This window comes from Bemisia tabaci, chromosome 9 (genome assembly GCF_918797505.1).
Source record: "Bemisia tabaci chromosome 9, PGI_BMITA_v3".
Lineage (NCBI taxonomy): Eukaryota > Metazoa > Arthropoda > Insecta > Hemiptera > Aleyrodidae > Bemisia > Bemisia tabaci.
Window position 1 is genome coordinate 16037724 of NC_092801.1, and position 22899 is coordinate 16060622.

The window sequence follows — 22899 nt, forward strand, 5'->3', positions numbered from 1 at the left end:
TTTAAAAAATAAAGTATGACGGGAAGTCTGCAACATTGCAAACGGAGATATGCTGTCTGATAGTTTCACCATTGATATCAGCTCTGAACTAAAATTTAACGCATGGTGGCAAAATCACCAACTCTGTCTAAACGTCTGTCTAGAACTGCTATCAGTTCGTACATACATTCAGTTTAATACGTTGCCCAAGTAGCATGGATTGCAATTTCATTGCAATGGATTGTGAGTTGATTGCAATTTTTGCTTGTTGCCTATACGTTCATTTGAAGGCGCTTAAAAAAGTTGCAATTTTATTGCAATAAGTTTGCAAGAAATGTAGATTATGCTTGTTTTTCAAGGCACTATAAAGACTGCAATTTCGGTGCAATCATGTTGTAACAAATTCACGCCATGTGCCTGGCATCCAATTCTCTAGTTGTTTTAAAGTTTTTTCGACTTAAATGTCTCACCTACCTAACCCATATAGCGCAACATATTTTGAAAATATTGTCACCTTTATCAAAATATTTTCATGGCAATATTGTAAGTAAAATATTTTCAAAATATTTTTAAAACATTTTAAAGGAATATTTTGAAAATGTTTACAAAAAATATTTTCAAAATAATTCAAAAATATTGCCTGTAAACATGCATGTTAAAAATATTCCTTAAGAAAGTTTTGAAAATATTTTAAAAATATTTTTTGAAAATATTTTTAAGTTCTCAAGTTAGTATGTGGTGTAATTTACACCGGTGTAAATTTAGTGTGAGTACCTATTACGTGATATCGAAAAAAAAAATCAGACAAAAAAAATATGAAAAAAATAAATAACACGAAAAAAAATAAATAATAGGCAAAAGAAAGAAGCCTGAGAAAAACGGCGTTAATCAAATCTATGATGAATGTTGAGCCACGCACTGACGCAATGCATGCGATAACAGCCTTAACAGGCGTGATTTCAACTAAGCTCATCATCAGCTCCCTGTAGCTCAGTGGAAGAGGGCTCCGCTATGACATTCGCGGGTCGGGTTCAAGCCCACTCAAGGGCGTCCGGTATTTTATGCTGCTAAACGTCGTAGGACATTAGGTAAGCATGGGTTCGAATTATTATAATTTCCCCGGAAAATTTAGGGGTTGAAATTTAAAGGTCGTCAATATTGAAATTTCTTTGCAAAAAAAAAATTGCAACTTTTTTACAATGAGGGGGTCAGATGTTGTAAAATAATTGCAATTTTCTTGCAAGAAAGTTGAAATCATCTGGAAATTTTATTTCATTTAAATTGCAATTTTTTCGTTGCAAAATGCTACTTGGGTGATTTGATTCAAGAAGATTTTGTTTTTCGGCAAATGGAACATATTTGATTCTGTGAGAACCGAAGACTTTACTTCCTCATTAAGGAATTAAATTTAAACAGTTTGAACACATTCATTGTGTGAAAAGTGGGTGTCGGAACATGTTTAGCGATGCTTAGTTTACCATTCTATCCCCATCTAATGAACCATTTCCATAACCAAGGTATGAAAAATATGCACCTCCATTGCGATGTCTCAAAATTTCCGCTACTATTTTATTTTCTCAATGAGCAACAAGACAACTCGAAAGCTTGAAATTTATACAGAATGTACTGTTAACAAACAGAAAAACCCAGGAGGTCTCCAAGAAATTATGTGGACTAGTTTGTCGAAGATAAAAGAAAGTTGGACAGGAAGTCTACAACATTGCAAACAGGGACACACGGTTTTGCACTGTGGCCACTGATTTTAAAGATCCAAAATTGATAGTTCAAGGCTCTTTTTTTGTTAAAACTTGAATTAATCATATTTAGTTCATTTGTTCTAACCTAGATCAATAGGAAATAAAGTACAATGAAAGTAAATTTGAGAGATGATTTAAAGTTTGCAGCTCAAAATTGACGGAGATAGAGTTGCCACCTTTATTGGCACCTAATTGAACAATAAGTTCTCATCTTATCCTTTGGGACAAAAGAAAGTTTAATTCCCTGAAAACTCTAAGTCCAATTTATCGAAGCATTGTAATGAAGATCGCCTCCTAAAAAATTTACCTCTTTGAATATTCTACGGTTGCGAGGAAATAAGCTGTATTAATTTCAGGATATTGCCAAATTTCCTTTGATAAGGTAAAAAAAATTATGAAGACTTGGGGCTTCTTTCCTTTGAATTTTTTACAATCTAATACAGAATATCTGAAAATTTCAAGAAAAAATATTAATAAGGCTTTCCAGAAATAAACGTTTTATCAAGGAAACTCAGACAGTATGCGCCTGCTGATACTTCATTCTTCCTTGACACTGCAATTAGATCTCTTTTTCCAAAAGCTGTCACAATGGATATTTTTTTGCTGAAATTACGATTCCCAACGGAATTGCCAGAGAATGATTCCTAAATTTTCTGTTCGTCATTATTCAATATTTGTGCCATGCTGGCAGGGTCCCCAAAGGTAATCAAACTAAGACCAAAAAACGTCGATATACCTGACCACTAACTTGCAGTACTGGATAGTAGGAACTTACATATTTTTAGCCCAAAATTTTGAAGGAAATGTAAGAAATGGAGGAGTGGTGACCTGGTCCTCGAAATTAATAATGCTGCACAGATTCCTGTCAACCCCCTCATGCGGATGACTTTCAAAAAATATAAATTTGAAGGCAATAAATTGCAACTGAATACCATAAATTGCAATTTATCACTATCGAATATTTATTTTTGAAAATTCTGTTGTTTGCACAAGCCCCTTGCACCTCAGAAAACTGGAATGAATTATTCTGCAAACTAGTCTAGAGAAAATTGATAACTAAGAGTGTGATGTGGCAGACTTCATCCACAATGAACTTACCTCTGTTGGAGTTTCTGAACGTCTGAAAGTTACTATTTCATCCTCAACCAAGTTGAAAAATCTTAAAACATACTTTACAATCATCTACTTAACTGAATGTAATTGGTCCTTATTGAGAAAATTCTTTCAATGAGTAAAACTTTATAAAACTTTTATACAGACAGTTCCATCAAATCTCATAACATTTCCTAAGGAGAAAACTTTTATGAGTATTTTTTCGAAAAAATTCATGATAGTAATATATGAGTACAAGAATACTAAGAATGTTAAAGAAAATGATTGAAAAATGTCTAGTGGTTTTAGAGGGCCTAAAACCTAAATATAGGTAGGTACCTACTTAAATTTCACAAAAAAAAAAAAAAAAAAAAATAATTAACCCGTTAATTTTTACAGTTTTTTTAAAGAGTTTTTGAAAAGTGCTTTACAGCCGTCACTGTGACCAACATCATCACTGACTATGGAACAAAACAGGTCAGTAAATGTGTAAAATAATTTTTTTTTTTGTGCAAAACATTTTCAACATTTGCATTGTGCTTAATTACATGAATTGACCTAACCAGGGCCAATCAGTGTGATAATTGTAAACATGACAGTTGATTTGACCAAAACAATTATTTAAGTATTATAATTGCTCATTGATAACGGTGTACGAACCCGTTTACTTTTCCTGGTTTTAGTAGAGCCGCAAAAGTGTGGAACACCACGGAACAACTTGAAACCATTATGAGAGCAGGGCCGGATTTGCCCACTTGCCACCCATATGGGCCGTCTGTATTTTGCCGCCCCTTTTTCATTCGTTTTGAAATATCAATAAAAACCATCAAGTGAACGTGCCAAAGGGGGAGGAGTGCATGAAACGCGTTTACTCGTGTTGGACATACATTTTTTGCGAAAGCCCTGTCGACATTACTAGCAAAAGTTCACGGAACTTTGTTTGAAAGTTAAGTTCCATAAACCTATCTCTGTGTGGACAAGGCCTTCCATTTATAAGAAATGAACGAACAAAATATGAAAGAACAAACATAAATGCGGTTTAATAATTTTAATTTCCGCCGCCGCGCCGCGCTGACCGCACTGTGTTTGGCGCAATGCGTGAAGTATTCCTACAGTCTTGTGGGCGCTATGCACGGAAAAAACAAGACTAGTGTTGAGCACTACTGGCCGTTTAGTGGGGAGTAGTTGAGGGCTGGCGTCTAAGCGCTGTACAGCTCAACACCGGAAGGCAGTTCAGGTGGGCACTGAACATGAGTAGTGCTAATCAGATGCTGCGAGACGTAGTTGCGCTTAACAGGTGTAAATTCACCCATAAGACGTCGGAGTCACGATAGCCTGGTGGTAACGCGCTGGTCTTCCACCGCGGCGCAACCCGAGTTCGATCCCAGGCGGAGGCGTTTCATATTTTACGCTCGCTCCAAAGTCACTTTAGGGCTTGACACTACTTCTTCCTTAGTGACCCAGCCTCGAGCTGTTTAGTGCCCAGCACTCCTCTGACTTGCTGGCTCCATTTGATCTAACCCTCGTTAGTGCCCAGCACTAACATGTAGGTCCCAACCCTAAGCTCGTTTTTTCCGTGTGCATTTCACGCTGACCGCTGCTGAACACGCACTGTGTTTGACGCAATGCGTGAAGTATTCAAACAGTCTTGTAGGCGCTATGCGATATGCGCTGATCGCACTGTGTTTGACGCAATGCGTAAAGTATTCATGCAGTCTTGTAGGCGCTAATATGTGTTACATGCCGACCGCCGCGCCGAGGGCTTCTCCTTTTCATCTCAAGTCCTCGTCATCATTGCTCTCTGCGCCGCGCTGCCCCGTTGCATAGTCGGCTCGGAGAACAGCGCGGGCTGATTATTGAAATTAATAGATAAAGCAATAGACAAAGGAGACAAAAAGGATTTGGAGGGATCCTATTGGTAGAAGCGGGTGGTTGCAATGTACAAAGGAGGTAGGTAATAGACTAACTAACGGCAACCCATGAGAGACCCGACGGTTAGTCTATCATTTTCCCCCTTAGTCTATGAGAACCACCCATTTCAACCATAGGATTGCTTTATACCCCCTATGTCTCCTTTGTCTATCAATTTCAATAATCGGGTAAGGTGATCTATAGAGTGGGACAAGCAAATCGCGGGAATCTGTTGGCAACGCGGAGCCCTTACTCCCGATTTCCAAAGATTATCCTCCACATCTTCTCCAACGGACTGACCCGGGTCTTTCGACCATGCATTCAGGTGTTTCAAAATCTCCGCTGCTATTTTATTTTTTGAAGAGAGACAAGCCGACCTGTAGCTTGACATTTTTGTAGAATAATATTCTGCTCACAGGATGAGGAATTTTTCAATGAATTACATTGATAAGTTTTCCACAGAAAAAATGAACTACAGTAGAGTCTCGATTATCCGCGATAATTTGGACCGGAGATACCGCGGATAATCGAAAATCGCGGATAATCCGAATCCACGCAAGACGACCGGAAAAAGTCATCGGAAAGACTGGATTTTAAAGGAATCAGTAAAGATACTTACCATGCATTAGAAAAGAATATAATTATTAACTAAGGATCAATAAACGTTACCTGTTAAACAAATTAAACTTTACTTCTTGAAGAATTTCTTGATGGAAGATTGAGTCATGGATTTGAACCTTTTTTCCACAGACCGTGGATAATCCGAATCGTGGATAACCGAAACGCGGATAATAAAAAAAAAAAAAATGAACTACAGTAGAGTCTCGATTATTCGCGATAATTTTGACCGGAGATACCGCGGATAATCGAAAATCGCGGATAATCCGAATCCACGCAAGACGACCGGAAAAAGTCATCGGAAAGACTGGATTTTAAAGGAATCAGTAAAGATACTTACCATGCATTAGAAAAGAATATAATTATTAACTAAGGATCAATAAAAGTTACCTGTTAAACAAATTAAACTTTACTTCTTAAAGAATTTCTTGATGGAAGATTGAGTCATGGATTTGAACCCTTCTTCCACAGACCGCGGGTAATCCGAATCGCGGATAACCGAGGCGCGGATAACCGAGGCGCGGATAATCGAAACTCTTCTGTCTATTACAGGAAATCTGCAACGACGGAGATTCGTGGTTTCGGGCCTCGGTCATCGATATGTAGCACATACCTAGGTAATACTTCAGATGCGAGGCCGGTGTCAAAGCGCCTGGATGTATAACAATTACTGCTCAAAAGCTTCCTGTATTGCATGGGCAAAAATTGAAGGCGCACAGAGATTTTGCATTTCACGTTAAGCCTAGGGTATGGTAAACCTCGGTCAACTCTCCAAAGTTAGATACATTTTCCAATTTTAAATTTTGACTTCAACGTATAATTATGTCACTCAAGGAGCCTCACCGGCCTTCATCTCCACTAAACTAAAGTTAATATTTTCAAAGCTCCTCGAATATTCCCGGGACATGGAGCATGTTCATTCTTATTCTCTCAGTCACCTTACCGCTTCACCAGTCCTCTCCTCTCCTCTTCACGCTCGCACAGTCGCATGCCACGACTTATGAGGTGCTCGTTGCATACTCGCTTATTTGAAGGAGTTTTGTGAGTTCCGGAGAGAAATGTGCGGAACCCTACCCAGAACAGCGTACAGCAGCGTGTCGTATAAGAAAGACCATTGGGAAGAAGAATTTCCTCGGTAAACAATCTTCCCTATCAATTAACGAGTGAAAAACGAGTTTTCATTTTAAAGGCACATGGGTGTAAAATTGAAAGTCTTCAACTTGAGAATGTGCCTGGATAAATCCTGTGTACTGTCTAGAATTACGATAATTTTTTCATTCAGTCATTTTTATTCGTGCACTTTTATTCACAGTATTTAACACCCCCCCCCCCTCCCCTCATTCAAAAAAGTTCAGATCTTAAAATTTTCGATTGATTTTAACTTTTATTAGATTTTCATTTTAGATATTATGTTTCACGAAATTTTGCCACCCTGTGCAAACCTCATGAGTGAGAGGGGCTGCGTGGAAGACCAAAAAGGTTTTAAACTTTGAGAACATACATTTTAACGTTTTAGAGCTGACTGCAGATAGCAACTGATAATGACAATAGGTTAAACCTGAGCATCACCTGAGCATTTAGATTTAACAAATGAAGCCCTTATTGATCGTATCGTTGGAGGAATCTCCGCGAAAAAAAAGGTCAGAATTTACTTACTGATGGGAGGGAAAATTTAGGATTGTAATTTTTTAACTCCTATGAATCGCGCATTATTGATATAAAACGCCAAGCATGTTTGCAGCGGGAAAACATTTACACGCAATGAATGCAGTTGTTGCTAAATTTTACAATCATGAAAACTATTTTTTCTATTCCCAAATGTATTATTTCCTGTAGAAAAGTGACACGATGGCGAAGTACCTAAACCGCCTCCCTATTTCCGCTTCCGGTGTTGGAGACTTCCTATCGTACTTTCCAGTTCCGCCGGAAAACTATTCACCGTCGTCCATTAAGAATTCCCGAGATTTTTCTTCGATAATTGAAGATTACGCTGGGAAAATTTCAAGGAATTAAGTTGATTCATTTACCATCTAAAAATTGAAACAGTAGAGGAGATCTGGAAACACCGCACACGGGATACGTGGTTTAGGACTTACACCGTCGGAATGGGTTTCCGTTTCCTATCATCGCCACCGTTTAGGGTTTTCTCGCGGAGTGTTTCTGTTAAATAATGTACGGGTTTTTTGCTGATATTTTCTTTTAGGTAGTTAGGTTGTAGGGTAAAAGGGCTGAGGAGGAACGGAGAAAGTGTCGAGAAAAGGCCGCCATTCAATACGAAGTCGATTGGCCGGCCGCGGGCCGCGCGGGATTGTGGGAAATCAATGGTCTCGCCGCCATCTTGTGTAAGAGAGGCGTCTGCCTGCACCCTGCAGTTCGGGAGATAAGTAATTTCGGGCTGCGGATTCGGTCGGTGATTCAGTGTTCAAATCCGTTCTGTTCTGGCTCCGATTCGATTTTTCGTCGGCCGTAAGGAGCAAGCCCTCCTCGGAGCCTCAGTGGTGTCTCATCTCGGGGCCGAAGGTTTAACGCCGCCAATTCGCCCCGCTCCTCGGAGTTGGTTTCGTAGCTTAATCCTGTTTATAAAGCACGTGCGCACCTACATGATTGGCTTCCCAAATTAAATTATTCTAATTGGATCCGAGAGGTTGCGGAGCCGAGTTTTTATATAGTGGAAAATGTCGCTTTGAGCCCCATTTCGGGTCCGCGCTCCGAGGCCTAAATTGCGTTGCGGTGCGAGCTTTTACTGACTGACTCCGGACTCGGCTCTCGTAAGCTCCCTCTATCACCACACCCAGACCAAAGTTGTGGCCCGCACTGGCTCTCGCTATTCGGGATCTCTACTCGGCCCCGTCACTCTTTCTGTTCGCCCCTCTTCGTCAGTGCTAGTGACTTTTTGCTCGTACATCGGTGCCCGACGGACTCATGATTGTGTCTTAGTTAAAGTTTCCAGCTCCGAAGGGTCATCTACCCTTGTCAAAACGGCGAAAACAACGGGTCGATTCAGATAATACAGGCTCGGAGCCCTCCGGGGTAGGTAGGCCCTCATCATGGCTTGTTGCCTGTCGGAAGAGGCCAAGGAACAGAAACGAATCAATCAAGAAATAGAACGTCAACTTCGGAGGGATAAAAGGGATGCTCGGCGTGAACTCAAACTTCTCTTGCTCGGTAAGTCTGTCCATTATCAGCTCATCTCTTACCCAGCTACCTAACCTCTAAACTTCTTATCCACTTTGTCCTTCTTTTTATCCAATCGCCCAGTCGCTTTCTCATTTATTCGGGAGCTTCATGTCTCTTCGACTCCAGCTTTTATGGTAGTTCTTTATTGTCAAGACAACCGTAGTCGGGCAGGTTACTGTCAAATATCCTGACACTGCATTGTTCCGTCTGGGGCTCCCTGTCGCAGCTAATTATGTCTCGAGGCCATTTCCATGGGCTTCAGAATGTATTTGTTTCTGCCCAAACCAAAAGATTTGCAAAGCATTGTCCTTCTGTATGTTTAGTGATAAGGTAATGAAGATCTGTAGCCTTATCAGCTGTGGCTGTTAGCGCCCATTGGTTTTACTCTCTCACCTGAGCGGTTGTTTTCATGAATTTATGAATTTGCTCGAATTACATTTCAAACCATTATTGTTCACCATTGGTCTGTGATTATGTCAGCTAAACTATCGTGGGTATGCACTATTCTGAAAGTGTTGCCCAGGATTGGCTGTGGCTCCCAGTATTTGAAATGTGCCACATAACGAAACTCTTCCACAACGTATACTTTGTAATTAGAAGATCTTAGATTGTCATCTTCCAAGAGCACCGTAGCTAACTGTCTTTAGAACGGTCTTCCTTTTCAACATTCTTCGGTTTACCATTCAACAAATTGAGGTTATAAAAAGTAGGCTGATAGCGGCTCCAGTCTAGTTGATGACAACTGACGTCAGCTTAGTTCTGGTGTTGAGCTTCCTTAGCTCTTTTCTTGCAACAACATCTAAGCATTGAGTGTACCAAAAAGTGTTCTGCAGTTATTGTTACATTTTTACAGAACATAGAGCATTTACTAGGCTTTGTGACGATTAAAAAAGTGCAATTGTGCATGAAAGCAACAGTCTGTCCGGCCACAGATAATTAATCAACTTGAAGTGATCGGTCTATTACATAGTTATATTATTATCTACAACGGGAATGTAGTTAATTATGATTTTTTATGATTGTTTTGTTAATTATCGAATGATTGGTCAAGAGTCCTTCTTAGTCCGATGAGCTTCGTCATCCTCAAAATTTAACCCGCTCCTTGCTCTTTACTTACAGGGCTATTGAAAATATTTTAACTTTTCTCCTATGCCGCAATGATTCAGTCGTAGGTAATGTTCTCATCGAAAATGTGCTCACAATTTTCTTTTATCTTACAATGTGTAACTTGTAATCATTAGGGAAATTGCGTCATGAAGTCATTGTATGTATCATTGTGTAGCTCAAGGATATTTCTTGTCTACTGGTATCATTCAGGCTGCATCAGATTGATAGTTAGGTTTTAGTCGCCTCAATTAACCTTTTTTGGATTTCATAGAATTATATTGTTGTATTTAAATGTCTACATTCATTAATATTGGCATACTTTGAGCTTTCTAATCGGAGATTTCTCAAATTTCTAAATGTTTTAATATGGTATAAGCTTTTCACACTCGGGAATGTTTCATTATTGGTGTCAAGTTTTACCTTCAGCTTTTCAGTTAAAATTCTGGGAAAAAGAAGTGGATTTGAGAAACTGATTGAATTCCACCCCCAACTTTTCTTGTTTGCTTTGCCCTTGTCAACCAAATCATTAAAGTAGGTGGTTCCACCAATGGTTCCTGTTAGTGGTTCAACTTACTCGGGCCTTCTTTTTATCGTCAGAATTTTGTTAAACTAACGTAGCTTAGAGCTGCTGCATTATGTCCTTCTTTGATTTTCATTAAGAAACTATCATAGTCCCTGTGTACCATTGTTGATAGTGGCTAATACAACAGTTCTAATCTAAGATGAAACCTCTCTATTATGTTTCACGGATTATGTTAAATTATCAGATGAGGGTTGTCCCTACCACCCAATATTCATCAGCATTCAGTATCAAAAAACTTTCCGCCTTCATGTAAAGCGTGAGGAGTAGAATATCTGCATGCAGTCCCTGAGTGATGTGTTGATACTTGAGAATTTAAACATGCCCACCACGAGAATTTAAACATGCCCACCACTGGAAGATGACTTGCCGTTGTTTTTGTCCATGAATGAATTTAAATAGTTACACCTATGAGGCGCATTGTTGAAGTCCACATGATACAGCGCTGAGTATCCGATGGTTCGCTGAGTTCCGCAAAAGTGTCATTCAACGCCTGCTGGAATTATTCAATAATTAGCCATCTTGTTGGCAAACTTGTGGAGCTTGCCGAGTTGCTGACCTACGCTCCTTTCTAAAAAGTCTACGCCTTCACTAAGCAGATGAATTTAAATGGCAGACTTCTGTACTTCTACTGACCTCAATTTTTGACTTCAGCAGCACTTCTTTAAAGTTCAAATTGCTCTTTCATTTGTTCAAAGACTACTCGAAGAATTACTTCGTTTTTGTCCTTTAACTTGCCATGTGAGTGATGCATTCATACAATTTCTGATCTGTTCGATGATTTTGTCGCATATGGCGTCAAACTTTTTATTTCTGCCTGCAATGATCGACGATCAAATCTTTGCTAGGTACAACAAGCATTATAGTCGATTTTGAAGGAAGATTAGAAGTTACTGTGGGCTAGTCTACCTAAGTTCTCTTGAGCGCTGCATGTGGAAATGAGAATCTAGGTGTAATTTTTGAATTAGTCTCCCTCATCAACTCCACTCACTATTTCCAAGGATTAAAGTGATCAAACCCTATAGTCATACACTCATTAATATCTTCAAGTCTTTTCAAGATAGGTCATGTGAAACTTGTTATTTAGAGCATACTTACAGAAAAACCAAACTTGGTTGCATTTTATCAGCGTTATTCTGTTAGAACTTTGAAGTACTTGAAAAGTCAGGGAAAACCTGTGAGTGTTGAAGAATTTTACTAAACTGTCATTACCTAGTAAGGAAATTTTATCATTGAACCTTGAAAGTTTAGGTTTTCTGTAATGAACCACTAAGTAGCAAGGATCAGTGTTTGAATCCGACAGGCTGAGAACACGTCATAGGAAACTTTTGGTCACTCAGGTGTTTGGCGGCATAAATCAGGCCAACACCTCGCGCCAGGTTTGGGTATCATTATCATTTTGAGAGAGGGAGAGAGACAGTCGTGGGAGGAGATTTTACTTTTTAATTCTTTTTTTTTTCTCGCTCTATTTCGAGTAAAAGCGAGGGTAACCTACAAATTAGATGAAAAATAATTCCAAAACCTTCCAATCAGTACATAAACTTGGAGATGCCCAAAAAACCAGAACAAATGTTGATAAAAGCAGGATCCCCTCCTCCCGAAGGATCATTCAAAGATCCTTTAATAATTTACTAATCGTACTAAAAAGCACTTCTATTAACGCGAAGATAATCAGAAATTGAGGGTTCTTTAAAGCATGGGACCCGAAATCGAAAAATCGGTGAATTTTTCTAGCCAATTGGTACTGAAAACGCGGAAATCCCCCTCCCCCTCCCTCCTATCCACCCTCTGCTCCAGGCTCCAGAGCCAAATTATTGAAAAAATTTGTGGTGCGTTTTGACTTCGCTTGAAATAATCAGACATTAGATGAATCCGTCTGTGGATTTTATTCGAAAAATTAATAATTTGTAAACTTATAAAAAAAACAGTAGGGTGTCTAGCATCAGGAAAAATCGGAAAATATCAGGAAGTTTGGCTGATCAGGAAAATCGGAGAATCGGACGCCTTTTCAGGAATTTTTCTTACGCAAATCTCCTCAGCGGAGAAAGTCTTACTGCTATTTTCCTACCCTGCCAGGAGTCGAGAAAAATCAAGAATTTTTTATAAAATATCAGGATTTTTCAAAATTAAAAAATACTAGACACCCTGAACAGTGGCGTAGCGTGAATTGCGATGTATCGATTGTTCTGCCATTTAAATCTATGGTAACGAATCTATTATTAAGGTGTTCGCTGCGAACACCCTGTTTATCGATCGTTTTCCATGGATTCAAATGGCAGATCAATCGATATATCGCAAAGCACGCCACGCCACTGTAAAGGAACCAAAAGGAACTAAGAATTCTAGGTATCTTGACAGGGCGTCTGTCGTCAGTAAAAATCGAAAAATATCAGGGAATTCCATGTCATCGAGAAACCTGTCGTTGATTAGGGAATTCCGAGTGCATCAAGCATTTTCTAATTACTTGCAGTTTATCACATGCAGGGGTGGAATATTTGATTCAATTAATCGAATAAGTTGGTTTTCTAAATCTAACTGGTTACAATTTATTCGCGCGAAAGATAAAAAAATTTCATTTAAAATATTAGGAAAGTCCAAAACGAAACTTGAGTCGACACATTCTGCATTGTCTGCATGATTAAAATTGGGTTGATCGAAGGATTGTTGTTCCGAGGGAATGGGATACATACTGCAGTGCTAAGGAAAAACGCCGTATGAACCTTCAGGCGTTGCCAAATTCCCTCTGATAAAATACGAATTTATTGGGGAAATTGTGTATATTTTTCTTCCAATTTTTCAGACTATTTTGTGCGCAATTTAATCTAAAATATCTGAAAATGTCAAGGAAAAATATGTATAAATTTCGTCCAAAATACATGTTTTATCCGGGGAAATTTGGCAACTCTCGGATGTTCATACGGCGTTTTTCCTTAGCACGGCAGAATACCTAGAAGTGAGGGAATGTTAATGAGAAAGTCTATATTTTCGATTTTAACTCCCCTGTCACTTTTGATCGGACGGCAGTGCCCAGGGCCGGATTTACCTACTTGCCGCCCATGGGCCGCCTGTATTTTGCCGTCCCCTTCTCATTCATCTTGAAACATCAATAAAAACCATCAATTGAACGTGCTAGCGGGGGAGGGGTGCATGAGACGCGTTTACTCGTGTTGAACACATTTTTTGGGAAAGCCCTGTCAACACTACTATAGCAAAAGTTCACGGAACTTTGCGCGAAAGTTCAGTTCCGTAAACCTATCTCTGCGTGGACAAGGTCTTCCATTTACAGGAAAGGAACGAAACAATTATGAAAGAACAAAAATAAATTTGGATTAATGATTTTAACTTCCGCCGCCGCGCCTCGCAGACCGCACTGTGTTTGACGTAATGCGTGAAGTATTCACGCAGTCTTGTAGGCGCTATGCATTTCGCGCTGGTCGCACTGTGTTTGCCGCAATGCGTGAGGTATTCATGCATTCTTGTAGGCGCTATCCGTTTCACGCCGGCCGTCCGCAACGACCGCACTCTGTTTGATGTAATGCGTGAAGTATTCGTGCAGTCTTGTAGGCGCTAATATGTGTTACAAGCCGATCGCCGTGCCGAGGGCTTCTCCTTTTCATCTCAAGACCTCGTCGTCAATTCTCTCTCAGTCGCGCCGTTCCAGGCCAAATTGCGTGTTTGGTTTCTCTCCTAACTCGACTAATTAAAGGTGCTGTCTCTTGTATCACTGGAAGATGACAAAATTAGAAATTACTGCGCTCTTAGGAAATGAGAGATTTTGTAGCCTTTTCTCGTTTGTAATTTTTTTTTCTAAATCCGATTTTTTATACCTACATTTAAAAAAATTGCAAAATTTGCCGCCCCCTATAGATTTGCCGCCATGAGCCGCGGCCCATGTGGCCACCCCCTTAATCCGGCCCTGGCAATGGCGACATTGCAAGTTGGTAACACTTTTCCCCTTCCATTTATATGTATGTAAAACAATCGATTCTTGGTAAGGCAATGGAGCTGTTGCACGCGTGAGGAATTTGCGAGTTTAGTACTGATTCCCGAGTAGAATTTCGCGGAAAATACGATAGTGTCACTGGTTCTCTCTGAAATTAACTCCCAACCTCAAAAAAAGAACGCAAACCCCCTGCATCGGCGATTCCGCACCGGTGCAATGGAGACTTTGCACACAAAATTTTTCTTGCTTCATCTGAGAGTGCTGAGTGAGTTGAGTTCGCGGTATTTTTCATAATTTTTTTCTGGAATGGGAAATTGGAGGAAATTATATTTAAAAGTGAGAAAATGTACCTTCCATTTATATTCATGTATTTTAGCAGATTAGGTTATTTTGTCATATTTCCTCCAATAACTATCCAATTCCGAAATCAAGGATATCCTCGTCAATTTTCATAGCAGTTTCATTTTAAACATGAAAACACAATTTTAGACATCTGCAAATTCTTCATTCGGTATCATTGTCCTTTTTCCATTGAACTCCTTTGAAGCAATCGACTCTTGGCGAGGAATCCTGCCACATCTAGACTCGATTAATATCGATAATTCTACGTACAGTCAAACGGGCGAAAACTCCGCAGGGTGTCCGGAAAATCCGGAAATAGTACTGATTTTTTAAGGGCGGTCTGGAAGTACCGGAAAAGAACGGAAATTCCGCAAGAAGGTCCGGAATTTGTGTCATTTTTGTCGCAATTTGAGCGAGTAATTCAAATTTTTGAAATTTTTTGAATTTCGTCAATAGGAGGCACTGAAAAAGTGCTGAATTTTTCGGTTGAGGAGATTCTGAATTTCTTGGGAATGTACTGAAGAACTACTCTAAAAGTACTGATTTTTGGTCAGCCTGTATTAGTAGTTACCCTGCCCAAGTAGCAGCGATCGCGATACATAGCGATTTTATCTGTTGATTATCGCGATTATACCGGTGGCAATTTATCGCAATATTATCGAATGAAAATTGCGACTTATGTCGATTAAATCGCTATGCATCGCAATTTGTGTTCGATAAAATCGCGATCAATTTTCGTCGATAAAATCGAGATAAAAACGCCATATATCGCGATTTTTGTTTTGATAGTATCGCGAAAATTGCCGGGCAATAAAATCGCGATTATATTACAACAAGATCGAGGATAATCGCTCAGATGTTGATGATCCTAGCGATTTTATCGACGATAAAATCGCAATATATCGCGATTTTTCCGTTGAAAACTGCTACTTGGGTGCTCCTTTTCGTTTTCATTCCGTTTGATTCTACTATAAACAATCGATTCCGAGCGAGGCAGTCGGCCTTACCTGGAATCGATGGACATCGGTTACTTTACATGCACTTTAACGGGCGGAGTCATCAGCGTTGCCAGTTGGTGCACCCGTCTCTGTTCCGGCGCTCGTTTCGGGGCGCCCGCGCACCGGGGCGGGCAGGGGGTGGCGGAGGGTGAATGAATGAGCGTCGCTAGACCGGTTGGGGGGTGGGGGGAGGGTGGCGCGTGCGCATCGGGAGCCCCGCGACGCCGCCGCCGCCGGTCCCGATTACGGCGCGGTGTCCCGCTGACCGCCCCAAGGGTCGCCTTTGCGGCCAAAGGGGCCTCAGTAAGTGCATCGCCAGGTTGCCGCCTTTTGTTCCAATGATCCAGGGTTCCCGCAGCAGGGTGTCTACAAGTCCGGAAATAGTACTCATTTTTAAAGGGCGGTCCGGAAGCACTGATAAAGTGCGGATATTCCGCAATAGGTCCGGATTTTTTTTCTTTTTTCCATAATTTGTGTCTCAATTTGAGCGAGAAATTCAATTTTCTGAAATTTTTTGAATCTTGTCAAATGGAGGTACTGAAAAAGTACTGAATTTTTCCGTTGAGGAGGTACTGAATGGAGATGTTGCATGTGTGAGGAATTTGCGATTTGACTTGATTCTTACGTAAAAGTTCGCGAGAAACACGATGGTGCCACTGGTTTTCTCTGAAATCAACTCCCAAGCTCAAAAAAAGCTCTCAAGTTGAGGCCTAAATGGAGGTGATATCCCACGCTATCCTGAGAGTCCACCTCTACATCAAAACAAACTCTCCGTGCAAAGATAGGGAGCAAATACATTGACAGGGCTGCCACTTTATTTTGAGACTTTAAAACTGAAAACACGGCATCCCTGCTAATGTATTTGCTCCCTATCTTTGCATGGAGAGTTTGTCTTGATGTAGAGGTGGACTCTCAGGATAGCGTGGGATATCCCCTCTATTTTGGCCTCAACTTGGGAGCTTTTTTGGAGCTTGGGAGATGATTTCAGAGAAAACCAGTGGCACCATCGTGTTTCTCGCAAACTTTTACACAAGAATCAACAGTCAAATCGCAGATTCCTCACATATGCAACATCTTCATTTCCGGGAAGTCCGGAAATAGTACTGATTTTTAAGGGCGGTCAGGAAGTACCGAGAAAGTGCGGATATTCCGCAATAGCTCCGGAATTTTTTCATTTTTTCATCATTTTTGTCTCAATTTGAGCGAGAAATTCAATTTTTTGAAATTTTTCGAATCTCGTCAAATGGAGGTATTGAAAAAGTACTGAATTTTTCTGTTGAGGAGGTACTGAATTTCTTGGAAATGTATTGAAGAAGTGCTATAAAAGTACTGATAATTGGCCTGCCTGTTTTAGCAGACACCCGGCGCAGTCAGGGAATACCGGGGGAGGCCAGGGAAGTTTGAATAGTCAGAGAAAACCTGGAAAAGTCAGGGGAAATGGCGGAAGTGTCGAGGAAAAAAAGTTTAGCCACCTGATTGGTTCCCGTATTTTAGGCCTCCACAGTGGCACAAGCGGGATTAAAGATTACATTTTCACCAATTGCAAAGATTATAAACTGGGATGGACCGGGGAACTAGGGGTTCGGCAAGGAACAAAAGGAATGAGAAAAGGAATGGAGACAGGAATTCGGGAATGAGTAGTTGATCAAAGATTACAAAATCTGTGTACTCTTTATTCCCGTCTGTGAGATCCATGAGCCACGTTGTCTTAACTCTCTCTATAAAGGGACTGTAGGTGGAGCCAGATGCTCAGACAAGGATCGGTTTCAGCATAGGACCCGAATTTCGTCAGCTCTTTTCCAAGGAGGTGCAACGTCCATCGATGAGTCCAAACCGCCACCACCAGCCAATCAGAAGCGCTGAGACGGACTTAAGTGCGGTTGAGACTCGTCTTAAGTATATTTAAGGACGGTGTGAGAGCCGACAAAATTCGGTCTCTTTATAGAGAACGGAAGAGGATGAACCCTTAGTCGTCGGGGACGAATTACCCCGGGAGTTAATGGAAAGGCGAGTCAAATTACTTAGTGGGTATTTTAAAGCAATAACTTGATCCCTCTGATGAGCTATACAGGGTGTCCCAGGGTCAATGCGCCAGACTTCAGGGATCGATGTTTTGGGTCAAAATAAGACTTTTTTGCTCTACCTACAAATTTTTTCTGAAAATTCTTTTTTTCGACACCACAGCTCATCAAAGTTGAGGATTTTACCCCGAAATTTGCCCGGAACTCTGGCGCCAAACGTCAAATGCCAATGAAAATTGAGTATAGGGGTAACTTAAAACGTAATTTTCAATTTTTAGGGTTTCAAATGCTCTGGCTGGTCCATCTTTATTTTCATCAAGGATGCCAGCTTATAAAGGGAAAATGACGGTGTTAAATCTCAAATAATCACACAGGTCTGCATCCGAAAACAAAGTTTAACACACGAAAGATGTTTTAGATACTCTTTCAACCTTTTTACGCTAAGTCCGGAAACGCTATTTATTTTTCTTTATTTCGTCAGGATTTTCCGGATGATCGATTTTCTCTTCATTAGGAATTTCTGAGGAATTATACTTCTCCCGTAAAAATGAGGATTTTCCAGGGACAGCTCGGTATTTTGGAAAACTTTTTGAAAACAAAAAAAAATTATGAGGAAAAAACAGGGTCATTTCTTGATTCAGCGGCTAAAAATTCGTCGGAACATGGGAGCTAGTCATTTTCTTTACCTTGGTTTGTTTGTTTGTTTGTTTTTTTTTGGGGGGGGGGGGGGGGCGCGGTAATCATTTTCGAACTCAGCGGAAGAAAAATTGGAAATATCTGGGAACATGACGAAAATGTCAGGGGAAAATTGTTGAGCCACCTTTATTTGCTTTCTAGAATGGGTTTGAAGTTTCGAACACCAAATTTTGCCCGAAAACTATTTCTAATTATGTTTTTTTTTAACAATCTGGAATATCTTCTATTGTCAGGGAATCTCATCAAAATGTGTCAGGGAAATGCCAGGGAATTTCATCTTATAGATTCGGTGGTAACTCTGCTAAGATTCTCCTGGTTAATATTAGAGTCCCTTTATACTGAGAGTCAAGACCAACCCCCCCCCCCCCCCCCCCCCCCGCCCCTTCATGGAGTCACAAACGGGAATGAAGATTATACAAATTGACTGTTTTTTGTAATCTTTGATCGGCTCATTTTCAAATTCCTTTCTCCGCTCCTTTTCTCATTCCGTTTGTCCCTTGTCGAACCCGTTATTCCCCGGTCCATTCTACATTATAATCTGTGCAATCGGTGAAAATATAATCTTTATTCCCGTTTGTGACAGCGTGGAGGCCTGAAATACGGGAACCAATCAGAAATGGATTCACCTTGTCTTGACTCTCAGTATAAAGGGACTCTAGTTAATATGCAATTTAGGAGGGGGGATTTGGCACACGGAACAAATTAAATTTCTGATTTAACAATTCAATTGCTAAACAATACTTCCTCTCTACCCTAGGGGAGCTAGAAAGTATAAGGTGACTGCAACGTTTCAACGTAGATTTTACAACAAAAAATGCTACTTTAACCTCTATTGTAAGCTAATTTAACCCCGGGGGTGGTCAAAATATAATTTTTTGTTGTGAAATCTACATTGAAACATTGCAGTCACTTTTTTTAGCAATGGACCACTAAACCAGGTACGAATTTAAGCAATCTGATACATGTTTCTTAACCAGAATTTCACGTAAAACACGATTCACACTACGAAAATTACCGAAATCAACTTCTAACGAAGATATTAACGTTTTTATTTCGCACTGATTACGAGGAATTTGAACTGCCCGCTCACAAGAAACTCAAAGCTCTACGTGAGTCAAATCGCGCACTCCAACGGTTTCAGCAAGCTTCTCAATCGAGGAATGTTCATTTCCCACCATGTGTTGTCCAAACTATAAGCAATTTGCTATAGCTGAGTCAAAGCGTCAAGATTGAGGTTGTCAGATTTTTATATCGCAGAGACTGTCATGATAACGTTTAGCGCGCGATGTGAATCACGCAGAGCATTGAGTTTTCATGAACGGGTGGTTTGAATTCACGCATCAAGAATCATTAAATATCTTTGTAAGGAGTTGATTTCGGTAATTTTCGTTGTGCGCATCGTATTTTACGTGAAATTTTAGATACGAAACACGTATCAGAATGCTGAAATTCGTACCTTGTCTAGTGGTCCATTGCTAAACAATACTTCCTCTCTACCCCAGGGGAGCTAGAAAGTATAAGGTGGCTGCAACGTTTCAACGTAGATTTTACAACAATAAATGCTACTTTAACCTCTATTGTAAGCTAATTTAACCCCGGGGGTGGTCAAAATATAATTTTTTGTTGTGAAATCTACATCGAAACATTGCAGTCACTCTTTTTTAGCAATTGAATTGTTAAATCAGCAATTTAATTTTTTCCGTGTAACAGTGAAATGTAGTTACGTTCTTTGGTGCGGGAAACTAAGAATTATGGGAATCCTGCGGGCCAATTATTGAAACTGATAGACAAAGCTATACACAAAAACGACAAAAGGGATTTGGAGGGATCCTATTGGTGGAAACGGGTGGTTGCAATGGACAAAGGAGGTAGGTAATAGACTAACTAACGGCAACCCACGAGAGACCCGACAGTTAGTCTATCATTTTCCCCCTTAGTCTATGAGAACCAACTATGTCAACCAATAGGATCGCTCCATACTCCCTATGTCATCTTTGTCTATCGCTTTGTCTATCAGTTTCAATAATCGCCCCGCTGCTCAGGTAGGAGACAGGGTCTGCTCGACTCGCGGAATGCAGTAGCGCCAACCTCCGATTAATAGGATTCGGAGTGCTCGGCTCGCTGCAGGGCTTCATCGATAATCTCATCACATGTCGCCGCGTCGCGTCCGAACCGTTGAAATTTCGTCAGTCCCAGGAACCTTGGTTGTCGTAGCCTACATGGTAATGGATTCGATCGACGAGCATCCATCGGAAAATAACGCCAACCCATCGACAATTCCTCCGAAATGGAGATGTTGCATGTGTGAGGAATTTCCGATTTGACTGTTGATTCTTCTGTAAAAGTTCGCGAGAAACACGATGGTGCCACTGGTTTTCTCTGAAATCAACTCCCAAGCTCAAAAAAAGCTCCCAAGTTGAGGCCGAAATGGAGGATATATCCCACGCTATCCTGAGAGTCCACGTCTACATCAAGACAAACTCTCAATGCGAAGATAGGGAGCAAATACATTGACAAGGCTGCCACTTTATTTGAGGACTCCAAAACTGAAAGCACGGCAACCCTGCTAAAGTATTTGCTCCCTATCTTTGCATGGAGAGTTCGTTTTGATGTAGAGGTGGACTCTCGGGGTAGGGTGGGATATCCCCTCCATTTTGGCCTCAACTTGAGAGCTTTTTTTGAGCTTGGGAGTTGATTTCAGAGAAAACCAGTGGCACCATCGTGTTTCTCGCGAACTCTACGTAAGAACCAATAGTCAAATCGCAAATTCCTCACACATGCAACACATCCATTCCTCCGAAATTCCGAATTCCGTTGAAATTGGTGGTTTTGATAGACTAAGGGAGAAAATGATGGACTAACTAAAGGGTTTCTCTTGAGTTGTCGTTAGTTAGTTTAATACCTTCCACCTACCTCCTTTGTCCATCGCAACCACTCACTTACAAATTAGATCCCTCCATATCCGTTTTGTCATCTTTTTTTGTAGCTTTGTCTATCAATTTCAACAATCAACTCGCTGGATTTTATAAATTAGCCATCAGTCGAGTTGCTTTCGAATATATTTAGATCGATTTCCCTGTTTTGTTTTCCAATCGAATCGACACCGGTTGCTTGAATCAATTCCTCGTTTACCGCACGAAGGAACGTAACTCCACTCCAAGGTTGCAAAATTGACTCGAACAATTCAAGTCTTTACGAGAAAAAACCTGCACTATTTTCCAGTGTTGCCACACTCCGGATTAACCGGGAAATGTCGGGGAAAATGACGAATACCTCAGGGATAAATCCTGAAGTCACCTTTTTATTAGCTTCCTTGAAATGGTTCGACGTTCCGAGCATCAAATTTGCCTGAAAATCATTTCTAATTCTAAAATATGTCAGGGCATTTCATCCTCCGCGTTCTGTGATGACCCCTTTTTCGTCGAAAATTGGTCTGATTTTTTAATGAAATCAGAATCGGAAGAAAATTGGATGAAATTTTCGGTCAGGAATTCGCAGATTCTTCGGGTGAAAATGCAGTTTGCGCGGAAAGATCTGGCAACATTGAAACGAAGTTACGTCCTTTCGTGAGCGGAACGACGAATTGATTCAAGCAACCGGTGTCGATTTGATCGGAAAACGAAACCGGGAAGCGATTTAATATATTCGAAAGCAAATCGATTGATGGCTAGTCTATAAAATTACCCAGCGGGTTGATTGTTGAAATTGACAGACAAAGCTATAGAAAAAGATGACAAAACGGATATGGAGGGATCTAACCCTTTAGTTAGTCCATCATTTTCTCCCTTAGTCTATCAGCACCACCAATTTCAACCAATAGGATCGCTCCATACCCCCTATGTCTTCTTTGCCTATCACTTGCAATTAGTCTATCAATATCAACGCCCGCTGGTGTGGGGTTCAAGGCTCGGAAATATAGTCTGAGTTGTGGCCGAAAGAATAATATTCCCCAGGTAATTGCTCCTATAATCAATTGAATGATTAATACCGCAAGAAGAAAGGTTGACATGTTACTTACTTATTGGCATTTGGATCGCATTTAGCACAAAGGAACCAGCGCGATTATAGTATTTCCAAAATTGTCCAACTTCTTCTGTCCTTTTTAAAATAGGAACATACGTACAGTATTAAAATCACACAATTATGTTCCTTTAAAATTAGCAAGTTTATAGTGGGAAACAAAAACTATTCGCTATTCTGGGACATTTTTTAGATAAATATGGAGAAGCAACATTTTACAACACTGTAATCGAGCTCGTCGCTTTTTGCTAAATGCGATCCGTTTGCAGTGCAATCAACGCTAAAAATGATTCCTTTCTAATTCCACACTTGTAGATTTTCGTTGTGAAAAGTTAGAGAAATTAGTTCGGTCAGGAAGCCCTGGAAAAGTCACTTTTTCCGCGAAGCATGTAGATATCGACGAAGATGAGGTCATGGCTCAGATCTTCAGATTTGCCGTTGTTGCTATTTACGATCGAGTCTTCGCTCTTCGCTGTGCTGCGTCGCACAGTGTATCAAGTCAATAGGAGAGGTCAGACAAAAATTGGAAACTTTAAACGCTTATATAACTCCGTTCGTACAAACCTTTAAGGTTCTGAAAGTGGCTCCATTTTCCTCGTGAAATTTTCTACAAAAAGCACCGCTTGATTTTGACGAAATAAGCATCGAAATTTGCGGT

At 40.4% G+C, this 22899-nt stretch overlaps 1 protein-coding gene across 6 annotated transcripts in view; it reads left to right on the forward strand.

The window, feature by feature from the left end:
* Positions 1–7668: 7668 nt before the first annotated feature.
* The window catches only part of Galphaq (G protein alpha q subunit), a 62866-nt gene continuing 47635 nt past the window's right edge, over positions 7669–22899 (forward strand). For 2 of the 6 annotated variants that reach the window (XM_019051502.2, XM_019051500.2), the window contains exon 1: positions 7669–8522. In XM_019051502.2, the coding sequence (XP_018907047.1) occupies positions 8405–8522 (118 nt within the window). In that variant the 5' untranslated portion in view covers positions 7669–8404. The remainder of the gene's footprint in view (positions 8523–22899) is intronic. The other 4 variants (XM_019051501.2, XM_019051498.2, XM_019051497.2 and 1 more) reach the window with 3 other exon arrangements.